The sequence below is a fragment of the Hyla sarda genome, chromosome 1 (assembly GCF_029499605.1).
Source record: "Hyla sarda isolate aHylSar1 chromosome 1, aHylSar1.hap1, whole genome shotgun sequence".
In the NCBI taxonomy this organism is placed as follows: domain Eukaryota; kingdom Metazoa; phylum Chordata; class Amphibia; order Anura; family Hylidae; genus Hyla; species Hyla sarda.
This window is the reverse complement of record NC_079189.1, coordinates 249,915,136-249,931,821: the sequence shown is the minus strand read 5'-3', so window position 1 is coordinate 249,931,821 and position 16,686 is coordinate 249,915,136. Positions and strand designations below refer to the sequence as shown.

Genomic DNA, 16,686 nt, shown 5'->3' with positions numbered 1-16,686 from the left:
TGACCCTGGCAAATGGGGGTGAGTAAGGGTTAAATTTCCTATCCTATGTTTGTTGTTGACATATAAGTAACATGTGTGCCAAGTTTCATGTTAATATCTTTAGCCATTTGGACACACACACATATAAGAATTGAAAAAACCCAGACTAACTCTCCATTTTGCTAAGAAAACCCGAAAAGGGGGAGTGGCCGCTGGGGAAAGGGGCGTAGTCACCGAAAAGGGGCATGTTCCCGACATTTTCACAAGAACCCAACATATTTACTGAGGTTTCCACATAAAATGTGGTGGAATTGAGCTGAGGAAAACCCAACAGATCAGAGCATGTGTAAAAAAAGCAAAGTGTAGGGAAAGTGGAAAATGTAGGGAAACATTAGTAAATACTGTGGAAAAGAAATTGTAGGGAATTAAAACCCACAAAGAAACCTACACTCCACTCTTAGTAAATCAGGGCCATTGAGTTTTATTTATATAGATATATATCAATTGCTCAAAATGTTTATATAAATAAACTTAAATAAAAAAATATATACTGTAGTTTTTTTTTTGTTTTTTTATACCTAACAGCAACATACTGCCCAAAGTATCATTACTATTGCCTTTTGCAAAACTTCTCACTGCCTTTTATGATTAAGAAGAGTTTAGTATTAATGATCACATGACAAATTATGATCAGGCAGGGGGTGCTCAATGCAGGTACACTACATACTTTAGAAGCAGTACATGGCTCTGTTACAGTAGAGAACATCATTATAAAAAATCTGAATGTTAGCGATAGAACTGCAACACTAAGAATAAGGCAGCCCAAAGGTTTTAAAATGAGGATGTCATGTTGTAACACTGCTTCCATAAAGGACAGAGACCAAGGTGAAAGCTTGGAAAAAAAAAAAAAAAACTGTACCAATCTCTCAGTTTGCCAGTGCTCTAATGTCACTGCTGCTCCATTTCCTGCACCAGAAGTCTTGCGATGATCTAATGACTTCATGTACATTAAGAACTTGATGATGCAGCCAATCATTGGCCTCAGCCATCTCACATAGTACTTTCTAGAAAGAGAAAGTTGAGGCCAATGGCTTCTGCCTAAACTGCATCATTTATGGTTGGGGACACTGGAGAAGCAGCGAAATGAGGGGGTGAGTATAGGTTTTTTTTTATGTGCAGTTTTTACACAAGTTCCTGCCTGTAGGCAATTTAAATAAAAGACAAGAAAACTCTTTTAATTAAATCCACAGTATTCGTTACATAAAGCGTATTTGTCTATAACTCTTACCTTCCACAAATACAGACTCTGTGGTAGAAGGGGCTAGTGATACATTGTCATCTGTGAAGATCTTTAACTTTGTAAAATTTGAGTCCAATTCATCCATTTCTGCTGCTGTTGAACTGTCAACAAATTAAGACAAAGAATATCTAAAATACGTTTAGCAAAAAGACTTCATATTAACAGAAGCCAATTTATCGTGTGCTAGAATTTTGTTGCATAATACTATGAAAGACAATATTTTACTCGCAATGGCAAAAAACTGCTGCATTATAATAAAGATTGCCTTGCAGCACATTAGACATACATGCAACCAAACAGATTAAGAATGCTAGCTGAAGAGTCAAAAGTAACTTACTGAATTGTACCAACACAGAAAAAAGTCCGGAAGGTTTGATTTATCACAAAGTCTGGTGCAAAGTTTTGCAGGAATCAATCAATGCACCACAAAACTTTACACACTAATATTGATGTAAAAATGGATGGCATCTACTCAATTGGTTATTGGAAGAGAAGATGGAAAACAGGTCCTACCTGGCTCGGCTTCCTGATGTCGCTTGTATTTCCACTCTTGAATTTCCTCTATTAGTGACAGTCATTCCGAGCCCCCGAGCCTGCGCGTGTGTCCCATCAAGCCCCACAATAGCAATGCGAGGATGATCCTTGAGAGAAGCTGCAAAAGAGGCAAAGACTGAGTTGGAATAGGAGTAAGTGCCATCAGGTTGCAAGCCACTATCTGCCTTCTGTCGCAGGGAAGAGAAAATGCGAAATGTCAAGAGCTCATTTTCCAAGACAAAGTTTCTGCCCCATTTCCTTGGATATGAGCTATAAAGAGATATTCTAGAGGGAAAGGTCGGACAGCTACTTCCCTTCTCTCTTCTGAGGCTGGCATTCCCCATGTTGCTCACAGTCACTATCAACTTCTAAATGCTCTAAATCTCACAGGGTTTTTAGCTTTGAACCCTTCTGCGATGATTCTAGAAACACCCCACCCCCTCTGCCGCTGAACTAACCATTATTGACTAAGCTTGCATGGCCGGCAATCAAAGACACAATTTCATCTAGCCTATCCTAACATCCCTTTGTATCTATGAAGTAAATTACTTCAGCCCTCCTCCATGGCAGGCGAGAACTGACAATCCAATTTCTAAGCTGCTGTTCATTAATACCGTCTCCTGTATATATCACTTATGAGAGAAAAGTGTTTAGTCTATATTGTATTCTGTCATCTCTACACACATCTTTATTAATAGACCCTATAAAAACAGCTAAATCTGATCCCAGTGATTGAAACACATTTTACATATTTGTCACTTATTTTCCACCACAATGTGGCATCACTAGTTCACATTTAAAAACAAACTAAGATTTAACTCTTTATGTTAGGTATAATGTAATCCTTCAGGTTGACAATTAGCTGTCAACATTGTTCAGCTATTATTATTATTAACTCCTTCCCACCCTGGGACGTATGCATACGCCTCAGTTGCTGACAAGAAAGCGCAACTTGACATATGCATACGTCCTAGCGATATCCTGCATAGTGTGATGTGCTGCAGTTATGTCTGTCTGAACATGGTAACACAAAAAAGGGGGAAAAAAGGATTTTGCTGTGAAAAGGAAAAAGAACATAAAAGGCTATATAAATTGGGTTTTGCCATAATCGTAACGACCCACAGAATAAAGATAATTTTTTACAGCATAGTAAATGCCATAAAAACACCAGAAATTTTGAAAGCCCCCGGCATGTACGCGGCGCTTAGGATGTATGGAGCGGGCTCCTTACTAGAGTCCGCTCCATACCTGGTGGCCACCAACTGATTTCAGTAGCTGGGGGCTGCCGCTAATACCCGACCCGTGGCAGGCTATCTGTAGCTGGAGGGCTTACCTCTTGTTCCCTGGTGTCCGTGACTCTGTTATTGATAGAGCCTGGCTGGACCAGGCTTTATCAATGGAGCACAGAGCACACAGACCAATGGAGTTCAATAAAACTCTATTGATCTGTATGAGGAATCTAATGGTTCCTCCTAAAAGTCCCCTAAGTGTAAAAAAAAAAAAATTTAATCTAATGCAAATAAAAATATAGAGCAGAGCTTCTCCTAAGGACAGTATGTCTGTAACAGTGTACTGTAACAGAAAACAGAAGTTGCATCGATCAGGTGTGTGCTCACCTTGTGGGGTTGTGTGCCAGATACAACCACCATGAAGCGCTAGTTAAGTGGGAAAAGCGGAACTGCCACCCGGGGATCAAGCTAGAATGCACCCAGCTGGTCATAGAACATCGGATAGTAGAGAAGAAAAAACAATCTTCTTTATTGAGCCGATTCAAACGCATTTCGAGGCTGCTGCCCCTTTCTCAATGAACACTGGAAGCCAGTGTTCATTGAGAAAGAGGCAGCAGCCTCGAAACGCATTTGAATCGGCTCAATAAAGAAGATTATGTCCACAACTGGATGCCTGTCTATCCTTGCAGCACGTGCCTGAACATCCCGGTGTTTTTTCCTGCCCTACTATCTGGATTTTTTTTTTATAAAAGTTTAAAAAGACACGCATTAACCCCTTCCATATTTAAAGTTCAAATCATCCCCTTTCATATATAAAAAACATGCAAACATAATAAAAATAAACATATTTGGTATAACCACATTCGTAATTGTCTGAACTATTAAAATAGAACAAAAAAAAATTATTAAAAAAATGAAGTAAATATAAAAAAAAAAAAAAAAACCAGACCCCAGAATAAATTTTTTTTTATACCATCCCAGAAAAAAAAGTAGAACAGCGATTAAAAAGTCAGATCAATACCAAAATGGTACAAAAACAAACAACAGATTATGGTGCAAAAATATGCCTTCATACAGCCTGGAATTACAAAAAAAAAATAATAATAAAAAAAAAGTTACAGGGGTCAGAAAATTTCAGAAGTTCATATTTTTTTTTTTTTTTTTAATTAGTAAAATGTGACGGAAACTATACAAATTTAGTATTGCTGTAATCAGGCCGACCTAAAGTATTAAAATAACATGATAGATTGACCACAAGGTAAATGGCGTAATAAGGAAAACCAACAAATTTGCTAAATTATTATTATTTTTATTTCAATTTCACCTAACAATATAAAAGTAAAAGATAAAGATAAAGGTAGAAAAATAAAAGAGGCCATTGTAAAGTGCAATTGGTCCCACAAAAAACAAGCCCTCATATGGGTCTGTAGATGGAAAAATAAAAGAGTTATGGTTATTATTGGGCCAAGGAGGAAAAAACGAGTGCAAGAACGAAAATTGGCCCGGACAAATGGATTGTCATAAGGGACAAGAAGATTGTGCTCCCGTTTTAGTCCCTTGGGCAAGGATTTTATATTTTTTTTTTAAATCCACACCCGTCATGAGAATAAAAGTTAAATACAAAATGCTACTACCTTATAAAACAATAAGTAACAAGTATATCTCTTGCGATTAAAACGATACCCAATTTATATAGTTTTTCTACTTTTAAACCACTTAAAAAATGCTAACTTTATTTTAACAAAATTGATATGCATAAAATTGTCCTTTTCTGACCCCCTCAATTTTTTTATTTTTCCGTATACAGGGATGTATGCGGGCTCACTTTTTGTGCAGTGATCTGTAGTTTTTATCGGTACCGTTTTTGTTTTCATTTTGATTGCTTTTAATAATTCTTTTCTTTTTTTTCATATTTTTGGTGTTTGGTGTTTATTTACATTTACGCCATTTAGCATGTGGGATCATCAACATTATATTTTAATAGTTAGGACAATTATGCACATGGATACCGAATATTTTATTTATTTATTTATTTTCATGTAAAATGGGAAAATAAGGATGAATAGATTTTTGTATTAGGGGATGGGGTTTTATATAATTTTAAAAACTTTTTTCATTTTTTTTATTTTACACTTTTTAAGTCCCCATAGGTGACTTTTATATGCAATCCATTTTAGGAACTGTCCAAAGCAGGACAGGTTTTCTATGGGGATTTGCTCCTACTTTGGACAGTTCTAAAATGGACAGAGGTGTCAGCAGAGAGCACTGATCATACAGCAGATAAGTACTGGAAGGGTTAAGATTTTTCAATAGAAGTAATTTACAAATCTGTTTAACTTTCTGGCACCAGTTGATTAAAAAAAAAAATGTTTTCCAGTGGAGTACTCCTTCAACAGGTAAAGCCAGCTTATAGATGGGCCAAATTTAGACTAGACAGTCTAAAGATGTGACAGCCATTTTTTATAAATCTGGTAACTGTCTGGGCTAGACAATTTACACTGTCTACACTGTTTTTATTTATCTTTGTAACTTCCTTTTAACAAAAACACTTTTTCTCCAGAATGTAGCAGGACTCTAGCATGGCTGAACGAACTTCCACAAGAACATAATAATGTAATTTCATGGCATAATTCCACTCACAAATACCAAATGTTGTGCACACCATGCACAACACTGGTCCGAGCATGTAGACAAGATACTTGTCCCTCTGCAGCCCTCCTGTTTTGAATTTAGCAACAAACACACTTTTTCCTCCAGAGGGTAGCAGGACTCTAGCAGCGCTGTACGGAATTCCACTAGGATGAAGTAACGGTAATTACTTTATTGACCAAAATGCACACGTTTCACGCCCACTTTGTCAGGCATACGCCTGATGAAGTAGCTTTGAAGTTGCGAAATGCTTTGAATTCTGGTCAATAAAGTCATTGCCGTTACTTCATCCTAGTGGAATTCCGTACAGCGCTGCTAGAGTCCTACTACTCTCTGGAGGAAAAACTGTTTGTTGCTAAGTAGCCTTGAAATTACACTTGGAAATTCCAGTGCTGCAGAGTTCCATTGCTGTCAATAAGATTCTGCTGCACAGTGCACACAACAGAATTTCAACGGTGAAGCTTTCCACCACTAAAATTCATCCACTGAAAGAATGGACTCATTCTTTTAGAATACCGCACGGAATACATTGTAATCTTTGGGGACTGGCAATGTCCGTGCAGTCCAAGTGCGGACTGATTTTGTTTTACGCCAGCCACCCCTGAATCTCCTGACTGCTATATTATAGCCAGAGATTCCGTAATGTGGACCTAGCCTTACAATAGCAATCACCAAAAGAAACATAATATACCTGAAACAGACTTATAATTAGCTAGACACATAGGATGAAATATGGGCATTTTCTTGCTACATGCTCAACAGTACCTTGCTGGTATGACACAGCTGATAACTGCGGAGAAGCTACTGGCTTGTAGGAACTGTCCTTCTGAAGAAGAAATAAGAGGTTGTAATAAGTGATTCTCATAAAGTAAATCAGGAAATTAAATCATAAGTTTCGCAGAGTTACTAATACACTTTTCAGTATTAGGCATCATATAGCAGCCATTAACAAGGTAATCTATGGCACGTGCCATGCTTCCTAGTAAGCAAATTAAAGCTATAATGTTGCACTGTATAATACAATATATATCTAATTACCTATATACATATCTCTCTGAGCCCAGGATGGGAGATGTGTCAGAAGCCTAATGCCTGTATGCATCAGTGTTTTTGTGTATTTTGTTTGTGTCTTTCTTACTTCATCCGAGAAAACAGAGGCACAAAAGTGAGGAGAACAAAGGGGTGGTCACCACAGCTCAGTTGGTATACTTATAGACCAGTCAAAACTTTTCACATCTCTACATTTCACAGGTACATTTTAGCTACCGTATATACTCGAGTATAAGCCGACCCAAATATAAGGCGAGGCCCCTAATTTCACCCCAAAAACCCAGGAAAAGTTATTGACTCGACTATAAGCCTAGGGTGGGAAATACATCATCCCCCCTGTCATCATCCAGACCCCCGCCCCTGTCATCATCCAGACCCCCGTCATCATCACCGCCTGTCAATCCCTTCATCAGTAGTCTTCAACCTGCGGACCTCCAGATGTTGGAAAACTGCAACTCCCAGCATGCTCGGACAGCCATCGGCTGTCCAGGCATGCTAGGAGTTGTAGTTTTGAAACCTCTGGAGGTCCGCAGGTTGAAGACCACTGCAGCCTTCGTCATCATCCAGCGCCCCCCCCCCCCCCCCTTTAGTTTTCTACTCACCTCCCCTTGGTGGGAAGGAAGGGTGAGCTGGTCCGGGCCATTTGTGCTGCAGGGACCGTCCGGTGGGGAGGGTTAGTCGTTTCGGGCTGTCCATTTTCTACGGGGGCAGCCGATGGCTGTCCGGGCATGCTGGGAGTTGTAGTTTTGCAACATCTGGAGGTTCGCAGGTTGAAGACCACTGATGAAGGGATTGCCAGGCGGTAATGATGAAGGGGGGGGGGATGATGACGGGGGTCTGGATGATGACAGGGGGGATGATGTATTTCCCACCCTAGACTTATAGTCGAGTCAATAACTTTTCCTGGGTTTTTGGGGTGAAATTAGGGGCCTCAGTTTATATTCGGGTCGGCTTATACTCGAGTATATACGGTATATAAAAAAGGTGAATAGAGGAATCAAGATTCTTGGCCAGATAAAGCAAACTACCTCACACATTTGTACACAACATAACATTCACACAGGTGAGATCTTCGAGCTTCCTGCAGCGGATTTTCCATAGTGGATTTTGTTGACTTTGATGGGGTCAGCTGCAGATTTCCTGTTGGGAAAATCTGTGACTGTTAAACCCACGGAGGGAAAATCGCAAAAGTTCTGAACTCTGTGAATGTACTGTTATGTAAGAAAAGAGGGCATTTTAAATGGATCATTTCAAAAATACTTTTGTCCTTTTCAACACAAAAGTATTAAATTCTGAATTGCAGGTAGGAGGTATATTTTGAAAAGGGTCAAGGCCAGGTGCTAGCCATGGCCACTAGCTCTATGTGTATAAGTTACCAATTTATGCGGAAAGTAAAAAATGAAATAATTCGGCAAACTTCACATGTGTTAGCTACAAAGTGCTGGAAAGCACAATACATGAAAAAAAACAGGGATTACATGGACACTGTGAAAGAAGCCAAAGGGGCCATAACCTGGCACTGTGGGAGCCGAAACCAACATAGTTGTCTGTGTTCTTGTATCCATTCAGGGAGCAGCAAAGCTTGACGCATTCAGCTACATGCAACATTGCATTTTCACTGAAGTGCATTCCCATTTAACTAGACACTCAGATCTTTCAGACAAAATTAGATTTCATGGGACAAGAAGCATGTAATATGTGCACAGCAATTACACCATGAAAAGTCCTGCACGTGCATCTCTGCCACTGCTGTAAGAATCCAAAAGAAGGGTCTATAAAAAATTACCTTTGATCTGCTGCTGGTGCATTCAGGAAGTAATGTCTTGCAGTTTTTATGAACATTTACCGCACAATCTGCAAAAAATAAAAATGTATATAAACTAGAGCAGATAAACATATAAAGAAGCTAGCATGTGGTAGCGTGCAGGAAGAGAAAGCTAGAAAGCAAGCAAACACTAGAAGCCAACAGAAGTAAATGACTGGAGACAGAATGTCAAAAGCATGCTATTTATTCTAAGTGATTGTAGACTGCTTTATGTCAGAAAAGCTAACAGGAATCTTTCATATATAGAACAAGAGCTCAAGGATTTTAATGTTCTGCACTTCATTACATAATACATCTAGAAAGATCAAAACTGAAACCTGCTGGCCTTGAACACCAGGAGAAAAACACAAAGACATATGGTATATCTCAGTGGTCTCCAACCTGCGGACCTCCAGATGTTGCAAAACTACACTCCCAGCATGCCCGGACAGTCCGGGCATGCTGGGAGTTGTAGTTTTGCAACATCTGGAGTGGCGATCGACCGATTATCGGTTTGGCCGATATTATCGGCCGATATTCACGATTTTGGGTGTTATCGGTATCGGCAATTACCTTGCCGATAATCCGATAATGCCCCGCACCGTCCCCACCGCACCACGACCGCCCCTCCCCCCCACCGCAACCCCCCGGCCCCATTACCTCCCCCATCCCCGGTTGTATAATGACCTGTTCCCGGGGGCCGGGGTCCACGCTACTTCTGGCTCCTGCTGCGTCCTGCGTTACAATGTGCGCACAGTGACAGTTCAGGAGGACGCCACCAGAGCCAGATGTAGAATGGACCCCGGGAACAGGTAATTATAAAACCGGGGATGGGGGAGGCAATGGGGCCGTGGCGGTACGGTGGGGGCGCGATGCAATGCGGCGGTGATAGGACTCAGGAGGACCCCCGGACAGGCAGGGGGAGAGAAGCGGATGGCGGCGGCCTATGGCACAAAAGCCGCTGCAGTTCATTGATTTAAAGCGCCCGCTTTAAATCAATGATCCGCAGCGGTGTCGCGGGGGGGATAAATAGCCGATAACTTATACCGGAATATCGGTATAAATTATCGGCTATTGGCCCTAACCTCCACAGATTATCGGTATCGGCCCTAAAAAATCGATATCAGTCGATCCCTAATCTGGAGGTCCGCTGGATGGAGACCACTGGTATATCTAAATCCACCACTGTCCAGATTTGTTAAAAAGACAAGTTAAAGGGATTTTCCAGGAATTTTTTACCGACAGCTTATCACAGGCCATCAATGTCTCAATGGTGGGGGGCCCAACAGCAGCATCTCTGCCAATCAGGTGATTGCCAGCGTTGTAGTATCCACAAAATGCAGTGAATGGGGCCAGAAGCTGCCAGCCCTGTACTGGGATAGTGCAGCTCAGCTCTTTTCATGGGAGCTGAGTTGCAGTAAGCATGCACAGGCACTGCACAAAGTATGGTGCTGTCTGCTGACAGTTCCTTTTTACCTTGTATTGTTTGGGTTACCCAGGATTAGAAAAACAGCTGATTTCTTCCAAAAACTAAACAAAAGCTGTCTTCAGCTGTCTTTCTGCTGTAGATTTGCTGTCGCAGATTTTGCAGCACTAAGGGTACGTTCACACGAGCGGACCCACAGTGTATTTTACGCTGCAGATCCACCCTGCGATGTGCGAGTTGCCTCACATGCGCGGAGTACTTGCACACATCTCAGTTGCTCCCCCTGCTCCATGAGCTAGGCCGAGAGCTGCAGCGACGTGCGAGTATACTGTGACTCGCACATGCAGTGTGTCTGCTCGTAGCGGCGTACTGCTGATCCAAACAGGCACATGTAAAGCCACCATGCAGGGGTCCTTCAGCAGCGGATCTTCAGTGTAAAATACGCTGTGGGTCATCTCGTGTGAACGTACCCTTAAAGGGTTTTATCGAGCAAAAGATTTCTCAGTCAGTGATTGCACATAAGGAACGTCATCAGAAGCAGTAGAACACATCAGGGACTGGATGCTGCCAAAATGGCAGCAGCAGGGGAAAGGAACAGGTGACTATATATCTTATTCCTATTTTTCACAGCACATATATATATATATATATATCCTTTTACATGTGGTGATTATCGTAAAAGTTACCAGCCATTGACCAGTATAAAGCACAGTGACTAAATTAACTCATTTGTCATTGATCAAATCTTTTATGATCAAGGGATTTATTGCCAGATTTGGGATCAGGAAGGAATTTTTCTCCCCAAGATGAAGAAACTTAGGTTTCCCAGCAGATGATAAGGCTTTCCCAGCAGATAAAAACCCTAGGAAGTTTAAGCCCTGTTCCGGTAACAAACGTACTTCCAGAGAATCTGAAGGGAAAGATAAAGCAGGGCGCTGGAGCAACCCCATAAGGGGTAAAGGAAGGCATTCCATCCGTAATCCCAACAATAATTCTGGATTCCCTTCCACAAAGAAATGACAGAGTCTGGTTTGCGGACCCTTGGGCCAGTGTGATCTCAAACTCTTGGGCATTACAGATGGTACGGAAAGGTTTAAAGATAGAGTTTACACGTCTTTCATCCAACAGATTTCAGGTCACTCTCCTATTATCCCCGGCAGTCAGGGGTCTTAGATCTGCTGTCTCTGGGGGCAATTATCCCTGTACCTCCAAATCGGAAGATATTTGGTTTTTATTGCAAACCTTTCCTGGTGAGGATGCCGAACGAGATGTACCAGACAATCAAGTCTAAAATATCAAAGAAGGTAGATAGTCTCCCGACACGTCATTATTGGGTACCATAGTCTCTTTGATTCCTCAATTGCTCAGAATGCTCTGATGGGCTTCGCAGACTCAAAGGACACACACAATCATAGTATATGCATTACCTTTTTTGCATGTGTCTTTGATAGGGAAAATATGTAATTTCCATATCTGGTGCCTCTTGTTCGGAACCTTCTCCTCAAGTTTTTACAAAACTTGTAGTAGAGATAGTGGTGTACTTAAGCAGGGATGTGGAAATCCTATCGCCTAACGCCCAGGATATGTAGTTCCGGGTGCAAGGCAGGTGAATTTTTCATACATTTAGCTCTGTATCGGGCATACATTTAGCCCTGGAACGACTTCCCCCTTTATTTATAGAATGCTGGTGTGAGGTGCAGGAGCGGACACAGACTTGCATGGGACTTAAAGGAGTAGTCCAGTGGTGACCCAGTGGTGAACAACTTATCCCCTATCCTAAGGATAGGGGATAAGTTTGAGATCGCGGGGGGGTCCGACCGCTGGGGCCCCCTGCGATCTCCTGTACGGAGCCCCAACAGCCCGCGGGAAGGGGGCGTGTCGACCGCCGCACGAAGCGGCGGCCGACACGCCCTCTCAATACAACTCTATGGCAGAGCCGAAGCGCTGCCTTCGGCAATCTCCGGCTCTGCCATAGAGATGTATTGAGGGGGCGTGTCGGCCGCCGCTTCGTGCGGGGGTCGACACCCGCTATCTGGCCGGAGAGCCGGGGCCCTGTACAGAGAGATCGCAGGGGGCCCAAGCGGTCGGACCCCCCGCGATCTCAAACTTATCCCCTATCCTTAGTATAGGGGATAAGTTTTTCACCACTGGACTACCCCTTTAAGTCTGAGCCTCACACCGGCACTAAGGGTGTATGGAGCGGGCTCCCGACTCAAGCCCACTCCATATCCAGCGGACCCCGGCTACTGAAATCAGCAGGGGGGACGCAGATATGGATCGACCAGCTATTAACCCTTTAGATCGTCACTGTCAAAGTTGACAGTGGCGTCTAAAGGGATCTTATAACCATCCCTGGTGGTCTAGTGGGGTTTATCACCCCCACCCCTGCAGCACAATCGCGAGAGGGGGGGAAGATGATCCACTATGGAGGTAGCTGGAAGGGCTCACCTCTACATTCATGGCTGCCCCTCTGCAATAGAAATACATTGATCGGTATGAGGAATCTACTGATTCCTCCTAATAAACTGTATTAAAAATTATTTTTTTAAATTTGAATAAATGTTTTAAAAGACACCCATTAACCCCTTCCATATGAAAAATTCATATCCCCCCCCCCTTTCCCATTTTCCATATGCAAACATAATTTTAAAAAAAAATTTGTATTGGTGCATGCGTAATTGTCCGAACTATTAAAAAATAACATTTTATATCCCGTCAATGGTGTTAACGTAAAAAAAGAAAAAAATTACAGAATTGCGTTTTTTTTATGTTTACAGTATAACATCATATCTCAGAAAATGAAGTAAAAAGTGTTCAAAAAAGTCTGATCAATTCCAAAATGGTACCAATACAAACAGCAGATTATAGCCTAAAAAATTAGCACTCATACAGCACAGTTATAGGGTTCAGGATTTTATTTTTATTTTAAATAAAAAGTAAAAAAAAAAAAAAAATTTAATTTGTAAAACATGATGGAAACTGAACAAATCTGGTATTGGTGTACTCAGGCTGGCCTAAAGTATCAAAATAATGTAAATTTGGCCATAAAGTGAGTCGCAAAAAAAAAAAAGAAAACCCCCAAATTTGCATCTTTCTTTCAGTTTTACCTCACTAATTTATTTATTTTTTTCAGAGCATAAGTTAAGGAAAAATGAAAGGTGTCATCATAAAGTACGATTGGCACCACAAAAAAAAAGCCCTTATATGGGTCTGTAGATGAAAAAAATTATAGCTATTATATGGCGAGGAGGAAAAAAACAAAAGTGCAGAAACTAATAAAGGCCATATTTGCGTACTATTTTGGTTGAAATAATTTTTTCAGCCAGGACAAGTGGATTTTCGTGAGGGACAAGTCGATTGTGCTCCCTTGGAGAAGTATTTTTTTTTATATATATTTATTTCCACACCCCTGTTAAGACAGCAAGGCATTCACATACAGTGGGGCAAAAAAGTATTTCGTTAGCCACCAATTATGCAAGTTCTCTCACTTAAACATTTTTTATTTAATTTTTTTATACATTTTTTAGGTAGTACTACTGCTCCCAGCATGGAACACACTGTTCCATGATGGGATTAGTAGTACCTGTACTAATTGACAGATCACCCATTGCGATCCTTCTGTATAATTTATAGATCCGGCCGGCCGCTCTTCTATGGTCCCCTGCACTGCCGTATATACACATTCATATTTCCCACAGAGAGCTGTGATTGGCCAGATGGTTCCAGCCAATCACAACTCTCTGTGGGAAATACGAATAGGTGTATATATACGTCAGTGCCGGGGACCATAGAAGAGCGGCCAGCCGCATCTATACATTATACAGAAGGATCACATCGGGTGTCAGGAGTGACACTTGCTGCGATCTGTCTATAAATGCAGGTACTACATCTCCCAGCATGGAGCAAAGTGCACTCCATGTTGGGAGTAGTAGTACCTGCAGTTAAGGACAGATCACAGCGGGTGTCACTCCTGATACCCGATGCGATTGTCCTATTTATTGCAGAGATACGGAGCGGCTCTATACAGTGCTCGCATCTCTGCTCTGTACTCCGGCCGGCCACTCACTCATATTTCCCGCTGAGAGTGGTGATTGGCTGCCACCATCTGGCCAATCCCCACTCTGGGCGGAAAATATGAATGAGTAAGTGATGAGTGATTTATATTCACATCACTGGCTGGCTCGGAGTATAGTGCAGAGATGTGAGCGCTGTATAGAGCTGCTACGCAGCTTTGCTATATTATGGACGATCGCATCGGGTGTCAGGAGTGACACCCGAGGCAATATGTGTATAAGTACAGGTACGGCTACTCCCATCATGGAACAGTTTGTTCCATGCTGGGAGTAGTAGTACTATCTAAAAAAATGTAAAAAATAGAGAAAAAAAAAGTGAAAACACACTCACAATTTATAAAAAATGTATTACAATTTTGTTATAAAAAAAAAATAAAAATTCCATCCCTACTGCATTTTTGGTGCCCAACAAATTAAAAAAAAAAAAAAAAAAAAAAAAAAAAAAAAAAAACACCTAAGGGGTCAGAAAAGGCAAATTCCACACAAAAGGTAAAAACACCAGAAAAAAATGCCAATACACAGAGAAAAACAGTGGCAATTTTTCCTGGTGTTTTTAAGCCAAAAAATATATAAAAACCACAATGCTAAATCCTCAGTGGAACCCTAGCCTCAGGCTAGGTTCAGACTACGGAATTTCGGCATAAATTCTGCTTGCTAAAATGTACAAGCTAGTGAATGGGTTTTCCGTTCATCAATTCACACTTCAGAATTTTTGAAGCAGAATTTGTGAAGAGAAAATCCACTTTAAAATATCAGCCTGAAGAAGGATGTTGCTCATTCTTCAGGCAGGTATCCTCACAGAACACACTGCAATCTATTGGGGACTGGTGCTGGCCGCACTCGGAATCTCTAGACGGAAATTTTCCGTCTGGAGATTCCGCAGTCTGAACCTAGCCTAATTGTCTGATTTTTTTTCTCACAGCAACCAATCACAGATCAGCTTTTATATCCTAAAGAGCTTATGTAAAGTGAAAGTTGAGCTGTGATTGGTTGCAATTGGAAAAATAGACAATAAGGGTTTCAGGCCTTTATAAAGGCACCAGGGGAAAACAAGACACCCCCACCTTCAAAGTCTCACTAGGGAAATCTTTTCCTGGGCTAAGAAGACTATCAGAGTTCTGCCTATCACATGTATTCACCTGAGAGGGGTTGAAAATGTTCAGGAAAACTTCTTAAAGCAGAAGTACAGTAGACCGGGGGTAGTGGGAACTACACAAAACACAAAATTGTGTTTGACATGGTAGTCCAGTCTTCCTCAAATAGACCTGTTCATCACCAGGGAGACTTTCACACAGGTCTGTATGCCCTGGGTCAGGCCTGAATGCATCTCACGGCGTGGATCCTAAAGCTAGGTCTTTCTGACCCAGTCATCACCACTAGACTCCAAGAGAAAGACTTCTATAGGTTATATTTATTTGAAAACCTGGCAAAGGTTTAATTCTGTGCAGAAGGATAGGCTCTTTGATATGGATATTAACAGTGTTCCCCTGATCCTGGACTTTCTTCATGGAGGTCTTAAGAAGAGCCTTAGTTGTAGCACAATTAAGGTGCAGGTCACAGCCCTGTCATGCTTCCACAGAGTGTCACAGGCTGGCCAAGAACATGCTAGTATAAAGGTTTATTAAGGGGGTCAGTGACATTAGTCCAGACCTAGACCTTCTGTGTCCAGATGAGATCTTAAAGTAGTCCCATCACTGATAAGGTGACCCTATGTTTCTCAACGTCAGAAATTCAATTTCATGTGGAAGGCTGCTTTTTTTTTTTTAGTAGCAATTACTACAGTCACCAGAATTGGAAGATTCAAGCACTTACCATTAGAGAACCTTTTTCAGGGTTACACTCTCAATGTTAGGTGAATTTTTTTATTACCTAGAGGTTAGAGCAGACTGGATGTCAGATGAGAATCTTTTCATCCAATATGGGGCTAGAAATAGAAGCAAGAAGGGCTCAAAAAACACGAAGGGTAGATTACGTCTGCCATCATGAAAAAGTATACATCAGAAAAGAAGGATTTGTCAAGGAGCGAGAAAGCAGATGCTACTACGGAACAGATCAACAGGGTGGGTTATGTGGTCAAGCATTTATACATTCATCTATAAATATAGAGTGGATGTGTTGGCCAACAGGAACTGTTCCTTTGGGCATAAAGGCTCTTAGGAAGTGGTCTCTCTAGAGCTACTTATCTAGTATGGCTCCATCATGGTGACATAATGAAGGGGGATGCTGCGGATTATAGGAATTAATCCTACTGTAATTTGGTATCCATGATTTCTCCATGAAGGCACCACTGTAATTCCAGCCCTTTAATATTGCTTGGTTTATTATATCTTATATCTTGAGGTGTGTACGGGGAGGAGTTCTTTTAAATCTTTCCTGTTTCCTGTCCCTACAATAACTTAACAGTCGTGAAATTTAACTGAAGAGCCTAACATGTTAAGACCCCATGGTCTTGAAAGGGTTGTTGTCAACACACCGCCGCTGAGCTGTAGAAATGTCTGTGCTAGCTTATAATAGGGTGCTGCTAGTTTCTAGTTTGTTAATGTTTCCCCTGCTGCGCTGGGCATTGATCACAACTAACACGATGGAGACATATTGATCTGAGCAAAATTGGACCCTGCTGGTTGACCTGCACTTTCATCCAC

General features: G+C 41.4%; 1 protein-coding gene across 1 annotated transcript in view; it reads right to left on the bottom strand.

The window, feature by feature from the left end:
• The window catches only part of ARHGEF18 (Rho/Rac guanine nucleotide exchange factor 18), a 328,222-nt gene that overhangs the window by 62,977 nt on the left and 248,559 nt on the right, over nt 1–16,686 (bottom strand). The window contains exons 11-14 of the mRNA XM_056570400.1: nt 8,528–8,595; nt 6,457–6,517; nt 1,793–1,931; nt 1,268–1,380 (exon numbers count right to left, since the gene is read on the bottom strand). Coding sequence (XP_056426375.1) covers nt 1,268–1,380; nt 1,793–1,931; nt 6,457–6,517; nt 8,528–8,595 — 381 coding nt within the window. The remainder of the gene's footprint in view (nt 1–1,267; nt 1,381–1,792; nt 1,932–6,456; nt 6,518–8,527; nt 8,596–16,686) is intronic.